The sequence below is a fragment of the Lingula anatina genome, chromosome 9 (genome assembly GCF_051362555.1).
Source record: "Lingula anatina isolate TDL-2025a chromosome 9, LinAna3.0, whole genome shotgun sequence".
NCBI classification, from domain to species: domain Eukaryota; kingdom Metazoa; phylum Brachiopoda; class Lingulata; order Lingulida; family Lingulidae; genus Lingula; species Lingula anatina.
Window position 1 is genome coordinate 1,941,324 of NC_141775.1, and position 21,931 is coordinate 1,963,254.

General features: G+C 35.6%; 1 protein-coding gene across 4 annotated transcripts; it reads right to left on the reverse strand.

Moving 5' to 3' along the window:
• Nucleotides 1-1,037: 1,037 nt before the first annotated feature.
• On the reverse strand, nucleotides 1,038-21,151 carry LOC106177931 (forkhead box protein J3). Of its 4 annotated transcripts, XM_086995059.1 has the most exons (12): nucleotides 20,403-21,151; nucleotides 15,188-15,262; nucleotides 13,102-13,182; nucleotides 12,604-12,723; nucleotides 10,171-10,267; nucleotides 9,385-9,558; nucleotides 8,513-8,581; nucleotides 7,517-7,627; nucleotides 5,505-5,633; nucleotides 4,950-5,150; nucleotides 4,477-4,604; nucleotides 1,038-4,174 (listed from the first exon to the last, which is right to left on the reverse strand). In XM_086995059.1, the coding sequence occupies exons 1-12, from the start codon at nucleotides 20,760-20,762 to the stop codon at nucleotides 4,046-4,048; spliced, it is 1,674 nt and encodes a 557-aa protein (XP_086851185.1). In that variant the 5' UTR covers nucleotides 20,763-21,151; the 3' UTR covers nucleotides 1,038-4,045. The 4 variants fall into 4 exon arrangements, with proteins under 4 accessions (XP_086851185.1, XP_086851186.1, XP_086851187.1 ...); XM_086995060.1 differs by lacking the exon at nucleotides 7,517-7,627 and having other exon boundaries at nucleotides 20,403-21,147; XM_086995061.1 differs by lacking the exon at nucleotides 9,385-9,558 and having other exon boundaries at nucleotides 20,403-21,145.
• Nucleotides 21,152-21,931: the final 780 nt, after the last annotated feature.

Below are 21,931 nucleotides of genomic sequence, written 5' to 3' on the forward strand. Positions count from 1 at the left end.
ATTATCTTTGTTGATCCGTTCTTCATTTTTGACCGTCTTCCGACAGAAAAAAATTAGATACCCGCCAATGTAAACTTGAAAATCTGACCATCTTCCGGAAGACCCAGAAGATGCCCTAAATCCGCCCCTGCAGTCATTGGTTGAGAACTGAAGCATGACTGGGGTTCTTAATACCACAATAATTCTGAAACCTAGATTATGCATTACCAAGTCCAAGGCTCTGTTCTCACAACTTTTAGATCGATCTATCACCGCGGGGAGTCTCACTAGATTACTGTCAGATAATCCCCCTTAAGTGTCCGTCCCCGCCTACTACAAGCTTTAAGGGGTAATTAACTTTCGTGTCCGCCCGGCTGACAGCTATTTAGCGTGAACCCCCAGGGAGTTAGGTCGATCCAATGTAGGTCGATCTAATCTATGAGAATGGGGTGCAAGTCAACTAAAAGATTCAGTTGATGAAATGGTTACAACAAGAAAGAAAGATATGGATACCCAACTTCAGTTTTTGCTATCACAAGCCTCAGATTTAGGAGCAGGAATGCCCAAATGGACGACACCATCCATGATTTCAGTCCACGAATGGAAAATAAAACATGGACACAGACAATATGGCCAGCCTTAATCCCAGTCTCTGCCTGTACACATGCATGCTCTTTTTTTCATCAACATGGTAGAAGAAGTGGGAAAGAGCATGTTGCATGTTTTGGAGATTCCTAGTTGAAAAAGAGTTACACATACTCCTCTTTCTACTTCCTTGACGAAAGAAAAAGGATTAATAAAAAGTGTCAAAACAAATAAAGCTGTTGTATCCCTATACCCTTCTATCCACACTGAATATTAATATGGCAGCAATGCATTCCTTACAATCTTGGGGACATAAGAAATTTATCGAATGGCTGGTGAATTTATGGTTTGTGTTTTGAAGCACAGTGCTTGGCGGTTGTTAATTTTACATTGGTGCTATGAAATTGTGGATCAAGTTGTTAATCTGGGCATTCTCTCTCACAGATCTGAGGCTGATGTTTGCAAACAGCTAGTCCATTTATAAGGTCTTTTATTTTTATTCTCAACTGATGACGATTTCATGGTCACGCTCAGAGTGCCCTCTGGTGGTTTAAATCTGAAGCAGTCATTCAAAACAAAAATAATAATAATAATAATAATAATATAAATAAATAAATAAAAAATCAACTTTCCTCACAAAACATCAGTAGAAAGTTTGTCCCCTTTATCATCATGCAAAGTTAACGCCAGCTTGGTTACAATTAGCATTAAGTCATTTAACTTGATCTGAATTGGAACCATGAGAGCTTAAGTTAAGAGAGCCCATAAGGATAGTTTCACTCGCTCTTTTCAATGGGAAAAAGTGTGAATTTTACCTAAACTGTATACTTTAATGTCTTAAATTCATTAAATTCAACATTCCTACTGAATGGTTGCAACAAAAGTGAAAAGCAGGCTACCCTATAGTTTAATTCTACAAAAGCACCACAAAATCCTATAGAAAAATACAACTTTCAAGGATTCCAAAATTACGTACCTATCTGAAAGATTGATAATTTCGAAAAAATATGACTCGTTACCTTACTACCCATACTTTCAAATAGCAGGTCAACTGCTTATTTTCACATTCAATCATCCAGCAAGAAGTATATACAACACAACCAATTTTAACTGCAAGCTACATCTATTGCGGGTCAGTTTCTTTGTTTTAAAATTAGCAAGTGTGCATGCTTTTCAAGTGTGACATTCGGTGCACAAGTGCATGCATGAAGCTTACTTCTGCATCATACGTGCACGTGGCATAGTTGATACAACTGTCAGTGGCTGCGAAAAGTCAGTCAAATGCTACCAAACTTCACATTTGCACATTTGAAAACGAAAATGAAAAAGCAAGTTATTAAAAGGAAAAGTTCAGCAATACAACTAATGTTGCCACTGTGACAGTAAAAATATTGGCATTCAGAGGTAAAATTAAGATTTTTTCAAAAAGTCTCAATCAATACATCGTGCTGTGAAACTCAGTGTAATGGATATTGGGTAGAGGAGTGTCATATTAAAACCGCAATCATAAAACTTGGGGCATACTGTACATGACATGTTCGGAATTTGGTTAAATTATGTATATGCTCCATTGCAGTCATTAAGCATCTAAGTCAAGATTCCAATTTTTCTCTTAGCACTATAATGACTAGAATAAAGCCTGCGAAATGAGAGAGAAACATTTCATGCAATAACAAAGGTACTATGATCACTGTGCTACTATACCGTATGTGGTCAATTTCACACCAAACATGTTAATTTTCAAGATCAAATGTAATACATTATCCTACCTTAAATAAGGCACAACCGACCAAAAATGCACTAACTGTATTGACATATTTACAACTGAAACATTTATCGAATTACATGAAATGTGAAACAAGTAGAAAGTGAAAGAAATGTTTCAATATAACAGTGCAAATAAAGGGAAGGACCAATCCTGTATTTTCATGAGAGAAAACAACAATTATCTAACAAATACAAGCCCAGATCAGACAACATTTATATTTGTCACAAAAATTAAATACCTGATGTTAGGCTTTGGCATTTTCATTTTAACATAAAAGAATTAGTAACTAATTGATTTTCAATAGTCTGGGATCACAACCAGAGTTGGAATTAATTCTTCTAAATTCCTGAATTAGTTCTCACAACACGATGAAATGCCTCTTGGCTTTTAAATAATAATAACAGTGAAAATTTCAATTAAATTAAATTCTTAATAAAAATGGGAACATTGGGTTGAAGGGTTGGAAGTAAATAAAAAGAAAGTCACAAAAGTAAGGTATCATTATGGAAAATGCAGTCAACATAACAGACTCAAAGAGACGACGCAGAGAAAAAAAAAAAACAATTTACTACTATGTTAAAAACAAAAATATCATTGAACTGTATATGCAAAGTACCACACTAAAAGCTTTGTTTTTTGGGTTGTTTCCCTAGCATGATTTGTCTATATTATAAAGACAAGTATCAACAATAAGCACTCGCCTAAACCCTGATCCATGACACGAAAAGGCAATTTTCCTTATATCTATCATATAATAGGATAAAACGCAACATAGGGCTTGATCTTCTTACCAATATATATATAATAGTCTTCAAAACTCATTACAAAATATAACTTAATATTTCATACATGTATATCTCTAAACAACATTTCATATATGTTACAAACACAAAAAGGTATAATATACATATAACACAATTTACATTCAAATCTACATAATATATAAAACACAATATATATATAATTATATAATGTAGAATATGTGTATATTATAATGAAGGTCATCATTCTCTGTATTATATTAACTCTGGACGGTTTCAGTAATATAACTGCATGTCACACAGAAATAACTATATCTTTATATTTACAAACAAATGCATGGATTTGCATCAATACGTAAAATATTCTTTAAATAGATATCATACTCATGGAGAAAAAAATAAGTCATCATTAAATAGTCTCAGAACATGTAGCTGTAGTTATCTTTTGTACAAAGTTTTTTTTTTCCTTGGACACTTTTAAAAAGATAACAACCAGGTTTGTGTCCACTTGTGGTCAAATTTTCTGATCTTTGGTCAGTAGTTTAGGAAACATCACCCTGTAGCAATCTCTTCATCTTTTAGAAAAACCTTTTTCAGCAGATTGTGAACTGATTAACTGAAGAAACACAACTGGGCTCCTCTTGGCTGCACTGTAGCGCTGCCCTAACTGCCTCACATTTTAATGCCAGCATAGTCTTCCGTTTGTCTTGTAAGCTCAGTGAAATTTTCTCCAGTTTCTCCGTACATCCACTGCTCACTTTATAAACTACTGGTACCTAAGGATGGGACTGTCTTGCAAGAGCAGTGCTGCTCTCTAATGTCTGGTAAATATACATAGCTGCTGCCCTCTACAGTTCTGTGGTACACAAACTTTTTTCTCAAGTCCTGCTGTTCAAAAAGTGCAGGTGGCAACGCCACCAGTACCTTGTCAAAAAAGTCGAAATTTTTATATCTATAACAGTTTATCGTAGTCAAACTCAAACTCTATTTCGTCTGATGGCTTGCTGTTGTACTGTGGTGGCGGCTGACGAGGAGGGGGAGGAGGATTCATTGGCATGTGTTGGTTGTAGCTACCAGAATGCTGAAAAAGACAAGCAACAATCGTATGGTTATAATTATATGTGAAATAAAGTAAGAATCATTTAAGAGGCTGACAGGTGGAATAGGTAAATGCTTTTTGTCCAAGAAAAGTAAAAAAAAAAAAAAAAACACACAAATCTGTGTTAAATTTATATCACTTTTTAGTAAAACCTAAGATACATAAAGAGATATCTGGGTCTCATCTATTGGCTTCAATTTAATCCCAGTATATCCTAATATATCTTTTTCAGTCTGCAGTTGTGAATGTGGTCGTAGACTGCTGGATGTGACAAGGTGGTTTACCTGCATCTGCCTTGGGCTGATCTGAGGACTAAGGGAGTGCTGAGAGCCAGGTGTTGGGGGCATGAGATGGGTGCCACTGTTACTCATAAGGGATCCTGCCTGGGAGCTGGAGTGACTGTTATAGTTGCCTGAAAGTGGAGACAGTGAACAGGTTTTAGGTACAGGTTTGGGCTTCTCTTGGTTGAGGACATGTGCTGCCTCTACTGCAAATTTTGTACCAAATGAAGCATGAATCACTGTAGTTCTTTAAAGTAATATCATAAAGTGAATGTAACTGTAGAGGCCTGAAAGTTAATAAGAACTTGATTTAATTATCAATCACTTCATCTATGCAGCCACTCATTGAAGTCTGACTGCATCATTAATGTGTAAAAACATGCTCACTGAGCCCTGATTCATGGAGTTGGTCTTAAATCAGTTGGAATGAATTTTACCCACAATGTAACTGATACAAATAAAAAAAAAATAATTACCTGAGATAGAACTAGAAGCTGAACTGTGATGGCTATTGTGGCTGTTAAAGAGGTCATAGTTCACCTGGACCCCCTGCTGAGACTGCTGCAGGATCCCCGCCTGCTGGAAAAATGAATTTAGCGACGATGCCAGGTCTGCAAACTCTTGTGGATTCAGAGACCAGTTATTCTGGTCCGCTTGCTTCATGCTTTCCATCAAACCTGAATGCAAATAATTCAGTATAATATCTAATTATCTTCAATTTTCCACAATTATTTTTTGATCTCACTTAAAGTCAAAGTATTCTGACTATAATAATAATAAAGTTCTATTTTTTCCTTTTACTTTTTGGCTCTTCAACTAATAATATTTTTCTGCTGACAATCATTTTTTGAGATCAGCCGACTTGTTCTCTCTCTTAGGAGCACTCCCCCCCCCCCCCCCTCCCACACACACACAAAGGCCACATTCAGAACTAGTCTGCGTGTCAAATATGGTGACCCACTACAAAGCTTGACACATGCACACACACATGCACACGCACACGCACACGCACACACACACAGTGACACTACCTTGAAACTGTGTCATATCAATATGTTGCCAGTCAAGCTGGCTGGTCCCTGCCAACCTCACACTCTCCTTCAATGCATCCAGATTGGCCAGCCAATCTATGTTAGAGGCAGACAGGCTCTGGTTGCCTGCTGAAAAAAAAAGGGAGAAAAAATGAAAATAAAGTAAAATAACAATGAATTGATGTGCAGGAAGTAATTGTGTATGTTGCACAAGCATCAATTGACATGGAACTTAATTGTTAAAAATAAATAAATAAATAAATAAATAAGTAATAATAATTACTATTATAAACATTTTTAAAATATTCCACTGCCCATGTTGTGAAGCATTAAGAGGCCCATTTGTTTTACCATTTGAGTGGGCACACCTATCTCTATATGTTCAGCTACAAAACACCTCTTTTTCAGACACAAATTACAGGCATGCCTTACACAAAATAAATGAAGAAATTTATTAATTTTTTGTACCAAAGGTTACGCTAGCCTAAAACATGATCATGCCTTTCAAATTGTTAATTCTAATGTAACTTATTATTGTTATACAATATGCTCTTTACTTTTCACACATTATACTGCTGTTTATTATTCATAAGCACATGGCAATAGACATTTCTCGATTGCTCTCTTCACAGAGGAGGACTTAGCATCAAGTGAATCAGATACTTTGCCTAGGTGAAATAGGTTTTTATGGAGTGGTTAATATAACAGGCAGAAAATGGTGTTAAGGTTCAGGGGTATGGTTAAAAGGTTAAGCACTGGGCCGCATATTTTTGGTTTACTTGGGTTTGGGGAGAAGATGTTTTAAGTCATAGTTACTAGTAAAGCTTAGGATGAGGTACATCATTAGTAATAAGTCTTAAGTAGTGTTAGCAGTCAAGTTGGGTCAATTTTGCTCAGTGCAGCCAATCTCAACAGGCTGTCTGATTGCGATTAGATCACTGTAGACAGCCTATCTGATCCCTCTCTTGTCCCGCCAACCATCATAATATTGAATCAGATGTGTGCCAAAGTATTGGATTTCCATGACAAGTAAATTTTTTATCCTAATCAAAATCCGGGCTGCTTCTGTGTGTTGCACTGAGCTAGGTGGACCCAATTTTAAGGAAAACACAACATTTTGATGTTGAAAGAATTATCTAGGTGACATAAGGAAGGACATTTGTATACAGAAACGGCTTTTATGCAGGATTACAAGCTTCCATGCTTCTTTATGAAGTAGACTGATGATCATAATGTTAAAATGGACTTAAGGTTATTTTAGGATATTAATCATGACAAGGTTATGAAAATATCTTTGATGCAAAATTATTTTTTAAAAATCACTGCTGACATCTACTGCAAAAGGCTGCTTCATGCTTCAATACAGTCCTGTTAAACTAAATCTTTATCAAGGGACTTCAAAAATATTAGTTTATAAGAAAAATGTAAGTAGGAAGCTTATATTTATGATATTTTAAGACAAAATGAACTACTGACTTGTTGCATGCAAGTTCAGGGATAGAAATCTCTACTTTCATTAGAGCAAGGTTGGATGCAACACAAGATTTGCCAGGGTAATGGCTCAGAATTTTCACCTCCCCCACCCCCCTTAAATATTTTATTTATGTGGAATGAATCATCTTTAGTTCCACATAAATTTAAATCTGACTTGAATGCAATTCACAATTCAGCATCTTTTAGAGACAATTTAAGATGTTCACAACACAATATTTTTTAAAAATTTTATAAGCTTTAAGTGAAAAACCATGACAGCATAAATTCATGTATTTAATCGAAATTCAATATTAACTTAGATTTGAATATTTCATTTAGTTAATGTTTTTCTTTCGGTAGCATGCAAGCTTTGGAGGAAATAAGAAATACTTTCTTTTCTACCCTCTTTTTTTTGGGGGGCAAATACAAGACTAATCAAACAAGCAATAAAAGCACTACGTCATATAGTGAAGATGAGACCAATATTTCCCCACAAATACAGTGTCAGTGATGATTTCTATCCCTGTATGAAGACATACCACAAGTATTTGTACATCCTGGTACATTGGGAAGAGAGCGACTATAGCTCTGTCTACTGCAGGATGAGTAGCTAGAGCTATAGCTGCCCTGAGAACAGCTAAATGAGTGACCTAGAAAACGGACAACAGTGAAGAAGGTTAAGTATAACTCTACCACCGTGCAGAAAGAGAGCAAAAATAACAGAGTTCAAGACATGTTTAAGAGTAAGTGAGTAATGAAAGTAATTAAAAATAAAAAACTAAATATTAAAATAAATGTCAAAGATAGGATGCAGGATAACAGCTGTACTACTAATATTCTAAACAGAAAAGTGAATTTAATTAATGCACAAGATAAATTCACAAATAATCATATTCTAGTGCATTAAGCTAAAAATCTTAACAAGTGACCTAGAAATAGGACAACATTGGGAGCATCAAACTTGAACTATTTACAAGACACAAGAGAGATGAATATTACATATGTGGCTAAGATAAGGGCAATTTGATGAGGAAAAAATAATTTATTAAACAAAATAATCAATCCTAAAGGAGATTATTTTAAAGAGGGGCATATCTGTTCTTCATGAATGCAATAGCAATAGTTAAATATCAGTAAAAGGGGCAGGGTGGGGGGGGGACCAGTAAAATTATGCAAAAGTGCAAAAACTTTCAGTTGAAAGTGTGAATAAAATATAGGTGTGAATAATATTAACATGTAAGAGGGGTTATGAGTCTAATAAGAATAAAAAAACGTGCAGAATATTTTTTAAGTTGACCACTCTCCATGGACATATCTAAGATGATGATCCAACTTAAAACAGATTTGTTTCAAATCGTCACACCAAAGCCTTAAAATAATCCAAACAATTTTTTGAGCAATTTGCTAAAAACAAAGTGTGAGAAAAAAAGAGAGAGAGAGAGAGAGAGACGGTGCATTTGAAATGAAACCATGGTGTGCCATTAGCTGACAATCCCTATATTTCATAAAAAGATGAAATCTTGTGGTTCACTTACCCTGCTGTGATTGATTCACAAATGGCCCAAGCCCTAAATTTCCGCTGTTAGTAAGTGGAGGAACTTTCCCTGTAAACAAGTAGTGGACACTTATCAAGTTATTCTGATATGGGAAACACACCTGCAGCTTGGTCAGAATAGTTAATTTAAAGCCAATGGGTGGGAGGGGTTTGGGTGTGTGTCCGAGGGGGGGGGGGGTTCAAAGGAACTGCCAAAAAGGTGTGCTATGAATGTAAATACCACTTAGGTTCAATGTCATTTCTCAATGTTTGTGAGCTAATTGGGCCGGGTGGGGTGGGCGAGGGCAGAGAGATTGGGGGGTGTTTTAAGGTCTAAAAAATAAATAAATAAATAAATAAATAAATAAATAAATAAATAAATAAAAACCAACATGATACAGAACTGAACTGACCAGTAAGTACCAGTTTGAAAATGAATCAGAAGTTAAAGCCATGGAGAAAAGAGGAGGAAACTAGAGATCCAAACCACACTGGACATGACATTTCACTGCTTTTCACACAGTAAACAACACTGCATACACTTCTAGGATATCAATTGAAAATGTTTAAAAAAAAAAAGACAGTGAAGAAAAAAATATGCACACTGTCAAATGAAACTTGGTCAAAAATAATTTAAAAGAAATTTAATTCAAAATGATTTTTTTAAAGAAAGTACATAGAAAAGACACAATCTCTTTTTTTTAAAAAAAAAAGGGGGAGATCCGATGAAAATTTTTCAGCAAACTAGCCAAAATATTTGTGACAAGGGGAAAAAAGTAAACATATATGTGGAAAAAAAAAAAAAACGCAGTAGAGGACAAACTATCAAATCACCAAGAGTAAGAAGACACACGTCACTCTTGAGCTGCATACCGTGACCATTTCTAGCTTCCTCCTCCTCCTCCTCTTTAATAAAATTACACGCGTTTTCTAAATCACCACTATGTGGTAACGACTGGACGGGGTTGCCGCCTACGACTGACGGAATCTGACTGGAACTGAGGCGCAGCTGAGTGCTACTACTGCCCAAAAATTGCTGTAAGCCAACTAGAACAAAATGGTAACGTTACAAGAATTATTATGGCTTTAGACATACAAAATTGAATTATTTCCCACTCCTTCAAAATGAATGCGTAAATAAATGAATCCATAAATAAAAAGCATAAATATATAACATTATGTCTTCAGAGAAGTGATGTACTACAATACGCCGAAGTCTGGGGACTTCCAGAAATTGTCGTAAGCCAAACCAAACAATGAGGTTATCAAATGTCTTCACTTTATACAGAATAGTCCTGTAATGTCAAGACGGGTGCTAATACAAGTATCATTACTATAACAGTAAAATTCAAGCTATATCAACCTAAAAGCTGTGGCAGAGACAGTTGGCAAGATATTTCCCAAACCTTTGACAATGAATGTACATGTCTAGAATCCGCCTGCCATGCACAGACAACTAACCTCTATCAAATATTTGTTAGCCTCACCAATATACGGAACATTATTATCAATATTGATACAGACGCATCATCATGTGCACTTTCAAACTACGTAACACATTAAACCCACATCAATCAAATTCCAAATCCAGTCTGAAGACTTTATTGCATAAGAAAGGTGATCTAAGGTACAGAATGTATAATGTGAATAACTGATTACCTTGTGAGCTTTCAAAGACTGACTTGTACAGACTCCTGAAGGAGGCACTAAGATCTTCAAAAGCTGGGTTGTTTTCAACGAAAGAACTCCGAAGAGGCTGGAAAAGAAATAGGATAAAATTTAAAAACAATTACTAGACTAATAAATTAGACATAATATTATACAATCTTTAATGACAGACACTTCACTGAACAAGAGTGATGAAGAGGATATTGATAAACACAACTACCCTAAATTTTTTAAATATCATATAAGATTGTCAAACCCCATTTTCAGTTCCGTTTTCTTAGACGTCTGATCACAGCAGAAGATTAAAGGACATTCAAAGCTGATTTCTAGCCATGTTTTGTGCAAACGTTGAAAGCGCTACTACAACTCACTGAAATCGGAGAAAATATTGCCAAATTACTTGAGAGGGACTGCAGGAAAGATGATTGGTTATAGGGCAGTGAGGGATGCTATAAGCTACAACCTTAAGTAAACATAAGACTAGGTTAAAAAAAAACTGAACATTTATCATGGGACACAACACCCAACCTTGACGAATCTCAGGAACCATCAGAATTGAATTCAGAAATGCGGAATTCGGCTTTTCCATGGAAAAAGCTCATGTCAGACTTTGCTAAAGGCCCTCCTACTAGGCTGAAGACACCAAGTGTTTATTTATTAATCCAAATTTTGAAGAGATTAAATAATGAGCAATTTGACACATTTTTTTACATATAGAGGTATTCATGATAGCATGTTAGACACAAAAGTATTATGAAAACACATACAGAGCACTAATGGTGTTGTATGGTTGATGTTTTTGACTACGTTTTTCCTTTTTCACAGTAGGGGACATGTCTAGCCTTGATTTTTTTTTTTTTTTTGTCAATGTGACATGAAGAATAACAATAACCAATGCTTGGTATTCTTGAAAAAACTTTCAGCTACATATGACATAAGAAGGCTAAAACAGTGTTTCCAATCAGGACATGGAGGCACTTGTGAACTTATCTATCAATGTTGAGTGATGGAAAACAATGTAGAAGGTTCAACTTGATGAAAAACAGTACTTAAGTTTTGGTAGTCCAATTTTTCATTACTTTTAGTTGTTCATAAAATACATGCTGTAATCACTGAAATGATCCAAACATGCTCTCAAAGAATTTTACCCACTCCCCCCCCCCATCTAAAAAAAAAAAAAAAAAACTTTCGGAATTGAATAACAATTTACATTATGTACAGAAATTTAATCTAGATGTGTCAGAAAATTAAACTTAACAATATTAATTGGTCATTTTGAGTCATTTCCACAGGGAAGAATTATGACATTCAACATCTGGGATTTAAAAGTCTGCTGGAATTTTCAGGAAAACCACACGTATCCATCTTTCCAATCCCTATCCAACCCTTGATGTGTTTTCATTCTCTAATCAATTGCAAGTATCCTTGTAACTCTGGTCCACAGTGACCTTTAAGTGACGCACAAGTGTTATCCATTTTAATGAAAATACCTGTTTGGTATAGAAACAACACCTTCAAATAGTTAATTTTCACAGTTCTATACAAGAATATGTCTTAACCTGTTAATTTCATTATCAGCTTAGCCAGGGGAGGGAAGATTCGTAAAGAAAAAAAAGCCAGTAATAGGCCCTTGTGCTTTGAGACATCCATATTCCTGTAATCTGTTTTAAATAGTAAAGAAACTGTAATTTTAGATTCACTATCGAAAAAAAAAAAAAAAAAAATTTTGAAGTTTTGGGATATTCACAACTGTTGTCTAAAATAGAAAACAAGAACATAAAAAGCAAACAGGACAGAACCCTACTGGGGCTAAACATCCATTTTTCTCTTCCATTATTTCCTACCACCAACCAGAACAGAACAACAGTTGTTCACTAGACAGAAAAACAATTCTGAGTCATTTAAACCTGTACCACAACAATGTGGAGCAACTGGACATTCCAACCACAGTGCCTTCATAAAATACCCGGCTTTTCAACAAAGAGCTGTCCCAACAAAGAGAATTTTCGTTTGAACCAATGGCCAACTGGTTTTCCAGGTACCAGAGTTAATGGAGCATTTTCTAAGAATGGTTTCTTAAAAGTCCCCCTACACAAGGCCAATCTCTCTCTCTGAATACAGCTGTATTGTTGAGTAATTCTTCATAAATGGACTAAATCCTCCTTTGAAGTTCTGATGCAAATTTCACCAGTATTCTTTTGTTTTTATTGTGCAGAAGAGGGTTGTTTATTTTTTTTCACTCAATATACAATCTTGCACATATCTATATATCAAACTACTTTATTTATATTCTATTTATATTCTGCTTTATTTTTCATGCATCACACGTACACAGATGGGCTATAAACTAATAGCATGGTAAAACTGCGACACAAAATAACAGATTTCCTTCAACAAGAACCCAGGCACAGAGCTGCTACTCACCGTCTGCCCTGCTGAATGTTGTGGTGAGAAAGAGTTATGCATATTGATAGTGTTCAGTGTAGGGGACCCCATGCTGTTGTTGGAACTACTGAAACTGCCATCGGGACTGTAGGGAGAAAGCTGAAACAAAACAAAACTATAAATCTATAATATAATATAATTAACGAATGGACCCCCAACACTGAAGAACAAGTTTTATCTTGCCTTGTTCTAAGACACATGGAAGATTGCTGGGTGGCTATTTATCAACCACACCACAGTTTTTTTTTCTGGTCAGTGATTTTCTTTTTTACTAAAAATGATTTTTTTTTTCGTTGTGTAGAAGAACAGAGAACAATATTGCAACCCACTGGACAACCAACATTTCATCTTCAGTGGCGGTAGATTTCAAAATTGGTCTTTCATGAAACAGGCCCAGGGCGAAGTCTCTTCCCCCCCCCCATTCCCCCTTTGGCCCCTAAAAGCCCCCATCTGTCCTTCAATCCCAGTAAATCTTACCCTGTCACTGGACCTCCTCTTCTTTGTTCTTCCAGGAATGCTATCATCTGGCGGATTACTGTCTATTGCCCAATAGGAACCCTGCAAGCAGAAAAGTTAGTCATTTAGCGAGTTAAAGCGTGCATGCGTGAGTGTGTGCGTGCATGTTTGCAGAACCAGTCTTCTTTTTTTTTTAACTTGGAGACAAAGTGTATCAAAATATTTGGAAGTAAGTTAAGAATTAATTTTTTAATTGTTTTGCAATGACTGAAATTCATCATTTTTTAATTTATTTTTCATTATTATAACACAAAATCGTTATGGACAGGTTCGTAGACAAAAGACATTTACAGTAGACAAGAACTGAATCATGCTTGGAGGGTTTTTTTAAGTATGTGGCAGTTATCCAGATTTATAATTTGACCTCAAAAATAATCTTAATCATACATATTTCAATGGGAATTTGTCATACGAATGCAATCTTGTATTTCTTCAATCGTTTTCTGCAGTCCAGATCCCCTTACAGTTGTGGCAACAGAACAAACAATCTGGTTGTTAAAGCCTTTCCCCTTTCTAGATTTTACAGAAAAGCAAACCCCAAAAGAAGAAGTCAAATGAGGAATGGAAAAAAAGCCAAGTGAAAAAACATTAAAAGACGCCCCGCCCCACTCCCTCGGTTGTGAAATATCCACTATTCATAGAAACACATACAGTATGTATCAATAGCCTTGAATGAAAATAAGGTCAAGGAATTCCCTCTCTAAAGAATAGCTGGTATATTTCAGAGACATTGTTTTGGTTACCTCAAACAAACAGTAAGGGCAAGCCCGGTCGCCGGGGAGTGTGGTGTGAGAATTTATTTATAGCAAAATCTAAAGAGGTCATTCAATACAAACAAACCCCCCTAAATATATACTAAGGAGAATTTCTTGTCAATAAACTAAAAACTCTTGCTCCAAAGCTCTTTTAAGGAATTTCTTTTTTCGTAAATTATTCAATGCCCGATTATAAAAAAGAAAAGATTTCATTGATTCCTTCTTTGGTGTCTTTGATTATTTCTGGGTCAGAAACAGGAAACAATTCAAAAAGCAATTTTGCTGATAAGTGTGTTATTTCACACACTCAGGTGATTGAACTCGCATTGCGCAATGTTCCAGTTACTGGACAGTCAGTGCGAACATTTTGCTGTCCTGTTTTGAAGTTTTGGAATTTCAAATCTTTACATAACTTTTAGTTTCTTTTTCTTTTCTTTACTTCCATTAAAATTTTGATAAGAATTTAAGTTGATAAAGCATACCAAGTATGACCTCAGTCCTGTCTACCTATCACACACAATTAGCAAAATTAATTTAAGGTCAAAATGTGTCTAAATCTACAATATTGGACAGCAATTAATATTTTAAGGAGACTCGGGCTCTATTTAGTCTGCTTTGCATCCAGAGTAAATCAAAAACTACACATATTCTATACTGAGAAGTACTATTTCAAGTTTGAAGTCCATTATAGACAATTATAATTTATTTGCAGACCTATGAGAATCTGTACAAAATCGTGCAACTTCCACTTGGAAATTAAACATTCCGTGAAGAGGCAAACAATTATATGTATGCAGAACTCTCATATCCTTATACTAGTAAACTATGTGCTTAATGACTACATAGTTTGGCACACACAGTTGCATAATAGGCTTGGACAGATATGAAATAAGAGAAGTCAATTACAGGAAATCAGTCAGACTTGAAGATGGGCAGGCAGGTAGACAGACAGGCAGACAGACAGACAGACAAGCAGACAGGTAGAAAGACGGACAGACAGACAGACAGACAGACAAGCAGACAGGTAGACAGACTGACAGACAGATAGACAGAAAGACAAACAGACAGTCGACCAAGTCTGGAATGTTCGGACAGAGAGATATACACTTTTTTCTGACCCCCCTCTCCCTGATGTCTTATTATACTTTCAGCTTTGTTTGAATCAAAACAATGAACAACAATATAAATCTTGTGACATTTTAATGACATTTTCAAACCATATAAAACAAAAAAGTATTTCATTTTATTTTGACTTATTTTCTTAATTGAAAATAGAAGAAAAAAAATCTTACCTTGCCTGGGTCATCTTTTGATCTAGGTACTTTGAGAAAACACTTATTTAAAGAGAGATTATGTCGTATTGAATTCTGAAAAGAAGAGGAAAAGAACAATTTAACACAAACATCACATAAAAAAGATAATTTCAATTAAAATAGAAAAAATTGTTGATTTGGTATCAAGGCTTTGCCCAGCGAACTGTCCAGCATCACCAGAGGGCAAAGGACCAATATTTTCAAAGACAGCTGGACAACTTATGAAATTTTTTTTTTTTGAAAAATGATGGCTTGGACTCCCTGAAAGTTTGTAGGAAATTACAGGTGATAATTTTAGACAGGCTGTGCCCCCAAATCCTAGGAAAAGCCCTGTTTGGTATACAGCTGTTTCATATATATATATATATATATGATAAAAAGGTGTCCAGGTTTAGGACATGTCCTGACATTACGGGTAATTCATGACATCCAAAGCATTCGGGTTCAGGGCATTTCATGACACAGCAATCAAGTTAAGGACATCTCTTGTAATGGTTTATGGATTTTAGAGAAAACATGTATTTGTGACTGAAATACCACAACTGAGTTTTACTTTTAAATTCTCAGTGGTAACAAGTATAGCTATGTCTCTCCACAGCAGATTCATTCTCGAAATTGGACAAAATGTTATGCTTCTGTTAATCCTCTGTTAATCATGTCTGACAACTTTTCCCAACTACTAGTAATTGAATAATTTAAATGACCAGGTGCATGAGAGAATTACTACCTCTAAACTTACACCTGTTCATACTTAGGTCATATAATTACCTGTTCACACAGGGAAATAACTTGGATGGAATACTTACCTGTTCATTTCAAGACCTAAGATCACATAGTATCTGTTCATATCAAAACCTAAGATAGATCATTCAATCACCTGTTCATGTGTTCTAATTTAGTCATGATGTGAACAAGTGAAATATCAGCACTTATCCTTCTGTCATTTTTGACAGTCTTTGACAAAACATGGGCATTTCACACAGGGACATAAAGAACAAATGACTTTCAGATATATTTGGGGCTCTAATTCAAAGCACTTATCAAGGACTTGGAATGTAAACTTGAGCTGTCATATATAAGGTAATGACTCAATCTTTACAACAGGAAAAACTGAATTTTACAAATACTGTACTTTTTTAAAAGTCATAAATTATTCACCTTTTGAGTTGTAGCAAACAAAGAAAAAAATTAAGCTCTTAACCGAAAAATGGATGGTTCCACAGTTATATGAAATAATTGTTTGGCCAGAAAGCACAGCCAGAAAGGAATAATACACTAGTGATTTGCCCAATTAATGTATTATATGCATGTATAGCACAGAGAAACTGGGAACTGTTTACCAAATGTCAATGATGACATAATATAACATAACATATTGATTTTTACCATAAAATTATTCAAAACATTTTACTGAAACTTTTTTTTCCAAAGTAACTGGATGATGTCACTGAAATATCAGTAAATACAATTCCTTGGAATCACGAACAATCTTAGCGATAATAGCCGTACATTAAGTTATTTGTTTGTTATAAAACACCAGCAATCACTTTATTCATTTATTTGCATTATAATAATTATTATTATTGTTTTCATTTATATAATTAAACTAAAATAAACTTGTTTCAACCGAAAGAAATCATCAATTTGCAAGCCTGGAGATGCACAGTGATTTTTGGTTAAAAAATTTTAAGACATAACTAGCAAGTTGATTACTCTGAAGTATCGAATAAAAGAACTGATGGAATAAAAGTACTGGGTGGAAAAAAATCTCAAAATTTAATAAAAGTACTGATGGAATAAAAGTACTGGGTGTAAAAAATCTCGAAATTTAATAAAAGTACTGGATGGAATAAAAGTACTGGGTGGAAAAAACCTTTGCACCACTCCCCCCCCCCCCCCCCCAAAAAAAAAAAAAAATGAAATAAATAAATAAAAGTAAAGAAGAAGAAGAGAGGGAAAAAACTTACTATTGATCAAAAAAAAAAAAATTCACCAGGTAAAATTCACTCAGTATTATAATTTATCTTAAAAACGGGATATCTAATTTATTTCAAAATATATATATATATATTTGCCATGAGTTAAATTTCATAATCGTCAGGGGCCGAAGACCCAGATATGTCGCACCCAAGCCGCCTCCGAGAGCCATACGGAGACGTTATTCATAGTAAATTTATTCTCAGATATAAGGTTCGTTTTGCATACCTGTAAACTCCTAAGGGTTTATCTTACATAGAAATGTGATTTAACATCGTTTAAATCATAAATCGGCATGAAATAATTGACGTTTGAAAACAGGCACAACTTCTTTGCTGCACTTGAAATGACCTCCTTAGCTATAAATATGATCCTATCACCTTGTGACATTGCATCATTCGATCGATGTACATGAGTAGTTGTCACTGTTGAAGGGAAAGCACGTCTATTTATAGGAACTGAAATCAGGTGACGCATGTACTGTTGTGTTCAGAGAGCGACTTCCGCTTGACCTACTTTCCAGTGCTGTTGGTAGAACAGTCGGTAATGAGTTGAGATCTCAATTTTCTTCTCATTATACTTCAATTTAAGAAAATAAAAAGCGTGACTTGTACTTGTGTAATTTCCCACCGGTACAATATGTATTTAATAAACATACCGGGTGGAAGATTTTTGAAAAATTAATAAGCGTACTGGGTGAAAATGGAGCGTACCGGCGGGAAGAAATTTGGAAAATTAATTAACGTACCGGTACGTTTATTTGATACTTCAGAGTATTAGAACATTCCTTGGACTTGTCTTTTCCATGGCGAATCTGACAAATACCGCTAATCAGTACCATAACAACTTGGCACTAAAATAAACTTAACTTCTGTGAACGAATGCTACGTAAAAACTGAATTAGACAATTTACACCTAAAACCTACAACGTCATACTGTCCTACATGACACTTGGAAATGAAGCATTTGTCATTTAGGTACATAATATTTAATGAAAAATTATCTGTATCATGTATTGAGTTATCTAAAAAGTATGGAATTACTGTAACCAAAACCTAATTAAATAATTCGATTGCAAGATTCTCATTTAGTGTCTAGACTTTTCTATCTTAGATTTTTCGATCATGCAGAGAAAAACAACTTGACACACATGGACTCTATTTATGGTAGTACAGCAAGACTTTTACTTATGTTACTGCAAAACTCTTTGATTGACATAAAAACTGATGTCTTTACACTTACAGGAATGCTGCATGACACCAAATTGCTGAACATTTTTTGAATAAAAATGATAATAAAAATAATAACTCATGACTACCATCACTTTCTTATTTATTTCTTTATCTATATACTTTTTCATTGAACACATTTGCAATATCACATATATAGTTATGGTTAGAAGTTGTGTCTTGAAACAGATTTAAGACTGTGGCACAAACAATCAGATGTTTGTTTTATTCTTGGTAGTTTTTATCTTTTTTTTATTCTTTTTAACAGCTTTCTAGTATGTTGACTAAAAAGTGGGATTGGAATTTCCATAATGCTCCCCAAAATCTTCCCCTCTTTAGATTTTTTCTTTATAATTTCAACCTATGACAGCTCAGTTTCAGGAAATTAATATTTGACAAACAAATCTTATGTCAGATTATCAGCCACCAAATTGAAACTCTGAACATAAACCTCTTTTTTTCTACTTTGAGATATTATGAAGATTTCATTTTGTCTCTCTAATAGGGCCCTTTTCACACTGTGCAGTATACTATCAGAAAGTTTGTTTTTTTTCAGGCTTCTGATTAAATGAGAAGCCTGAAAGTTGTGACAGTAAGATGACTAAATAGCCTGGCTATGATTTGAATCATCTAAACGGATCCCCCCCCCCCCCCCCCCCCCACACACACACACACAGAGAGAGCTAGCTTTAAAACTGGATTCATTTTGGTGGTGGTGGGGGGGGGGGGCATGAGGATGGGAGAAAAATGGGATGAAGAAAAGAATGGGGTCGGACATAACTGAATCACTCTAGCAGCTATAACACCCGAATCGTAGAAACTTGTTAAGCTGTCCACGACGTGTGGTTACAGCTTCAGCATTGACCAGTCACAGCTTCAGCCACATTGGTCAGTGATAGTTTTGACCCGACCCGTTCTGACCTACTCCCCAAGCCTGGCTATCTGTTTTAAAATCAATATCTAGTTCTTGCCTGCCTTCTGTGTCTAACTCAGTAGGGATAATTAGTTTCTTTCACAGACTGACTTAACCTAGATTCGATGTGAACACATCTTTCTTTTGACTGCCTGTCATACCCAACCCAGGTAGGTACAAGTACAGCAACAACTTTTTTCTACCAGATCAGCAAGACTGGTCTAGACTATCTTCCTGATGTGAACACAGCCTTCGACCTTATTTGCCTTCCCATTCGCAGGTTCAGAAACTGCACAGCTACAGCAGAAAACCACTCCATCAAATATGAATAAGACACATTGATTCACTGACACTCTCTGTGCCATCTACTTATTCTAATGGGCATTACCTCACAATGTACTGGCTGAGTAATGACAGTCTTGTTCAAAGGCATCTTGGGGCCGTGAGAAAAAACAGGGGGTATGGACAGGGATGGGTAGAAGCTTTACTTTCCCTGATAAACAACACTATTATTATAGAGGGGTGCAAAACAAGCATTGTCTTAATCTGTTTGTTTGGAAGATTCTATCACCAGATAGATGCACTTACATATTTTTACAAGCTTGAAATTACTTTACCAAACCTTACTAAGGATGATAATGCCACTAACTAGTCCATGTCAAATGTTGCAAATATACTTCAATATATAAATATTTAGTAAAATGCAACTGGTCTGAAATCAAGAGAGATCCTTCTAGTAATGAGACAGAAACAACTCTGAACATGTTGTTGCTGCTACTACTGTTCTGCAAATGAGGATGAGGTTAATGATGCATTTATTATCAGTAAGTAATTGAGGCATTTTTTAATAAATCTAAAAAAATGTTGAAAAACTGGAATGTTTATCTGAAGGTGCAAACATGCACGCTGTCCGATGAATCTACATTTTTATATATTCATGCAGCAATAGGAGACTCGTTGGGCGTCTAACCTTGAATAAAATTGAAGTGACAGGCAAACATTGATATAATACAGTGAAAGAGGCTGTACTGCGGCGCCTTTCTGACGTTGCGCTGAGTTCATTTAAACTACTTACTTTCCAGCCATTGCCAGCTTCTCTGTAGTAAGGAAAATTATCACAAATCCACTGATAGATCTCACTGAGAGTCATTTTCTTCTTGTTCGAGCTGTTGATTGCAAAAGTAATTAAGTTGGCATAACTATAGGGGGGTTTCCCATCTTTTACTTGCTGGGCTTCGTTCTGGTCCAACGTAGCTGACGTATCTAATGGCGAATTTGGCGCTTTGCGCATCGCAGTCATTCCGCCGGGCGCCTTTGCACCCGTGTCCACCATCCCCCCTCCTCCGCGTTCGCCTGTCATTGCTCCCCGGACATTTAGCCGCGGGAGCCAGTCCATAGTCGTCAGAGAGCTGTCCAGTCGATCCAACTCCGCCATTTTGATTTACCCTAGGATCTATTTTTCAAATGAGCAGGTGATTGAAATTACTGCGCTAATTTGAGCTCCAGCAAATTTTGTCACTGAATGTAGTCGAATCACTTCAAAATGACATTTAACATAATCTATATTACACAAAGCATTGAATGGTGCTAAAACTGTGAGTGTATCGAGCAAACTGATGAGATCAAATATTATAGTATTTTTTATATCGCAATCACACGCCTTTGCACTCCATCGATAGCATAGTGACCCCCAGCAGCGTTGCGTAGCAATGGCTTGTGAATTAGGTCACTCTTACACTAAAATCATCCCCTTTAGAGTAGCACCCCTTTCCTCGCTCTTCAGATAGCAAATGCAATCAACAGTTATTCTGAAATAAACCCCGTTGGGCTGACTTCCAGATTTGAATCTAGTCGAGCGGAAAGAAAAGCCGCATTGATGTGTTTTATATGGGTTAAACGGTATTTATTCACCGCGAGAACTACGTGCGATGACGTCAAAGCGAATGCACCGTTTTAAGTCGTGTTTTGATGTTTGGTTAGAGACGCTAGGGTCGCTCTGTTCTTTAACCAAAAGTAAAAAAAGCTCCAGTCAAAAAATATATACCTGAAACATACTTTAGACCCATAATACGGACTTTCATGTGTGGGAGTTTGGGCGGGAAAGGGATTATGTATTGCTTGGGGGGGGATATGAGGTGGGGAGAGAGTTGGGAGCGTTGTTGAAATTTTCGACACTTGTAAATTTCTTCGGTCTTTAAGTCACGATATCTATTCTTTTAGAAGACAGCTGCATAATTTGAACTGTGTCTACAAAGATTTTCTTTCACCTTGCTTTTACCCAATTTAATCTTTAGGCCTATATATAGCCTATTTTTATTAATTTATTTTTAATGGGATCGCCCCCCAGACTAAAGCTAGACATGTATAAATTTACGAGTCCCAAAGGGAAGCAACTGCAGGTTCTGCATTTTATCGGATCTGAATTTATTCAGGTTGCATGATGGGCGTTTTAACACGGTCAATATCCCCAATTTTATTAAATATTTAAAACTATAGGGCCTTTTTTAAATAATGCCTTTCACCGTACACGTATTCAGAATTAAATTCATTTTCTATTCAATACTGTTCAATTTCTTTATTTCACGTTTTATTTATTTATTTTTT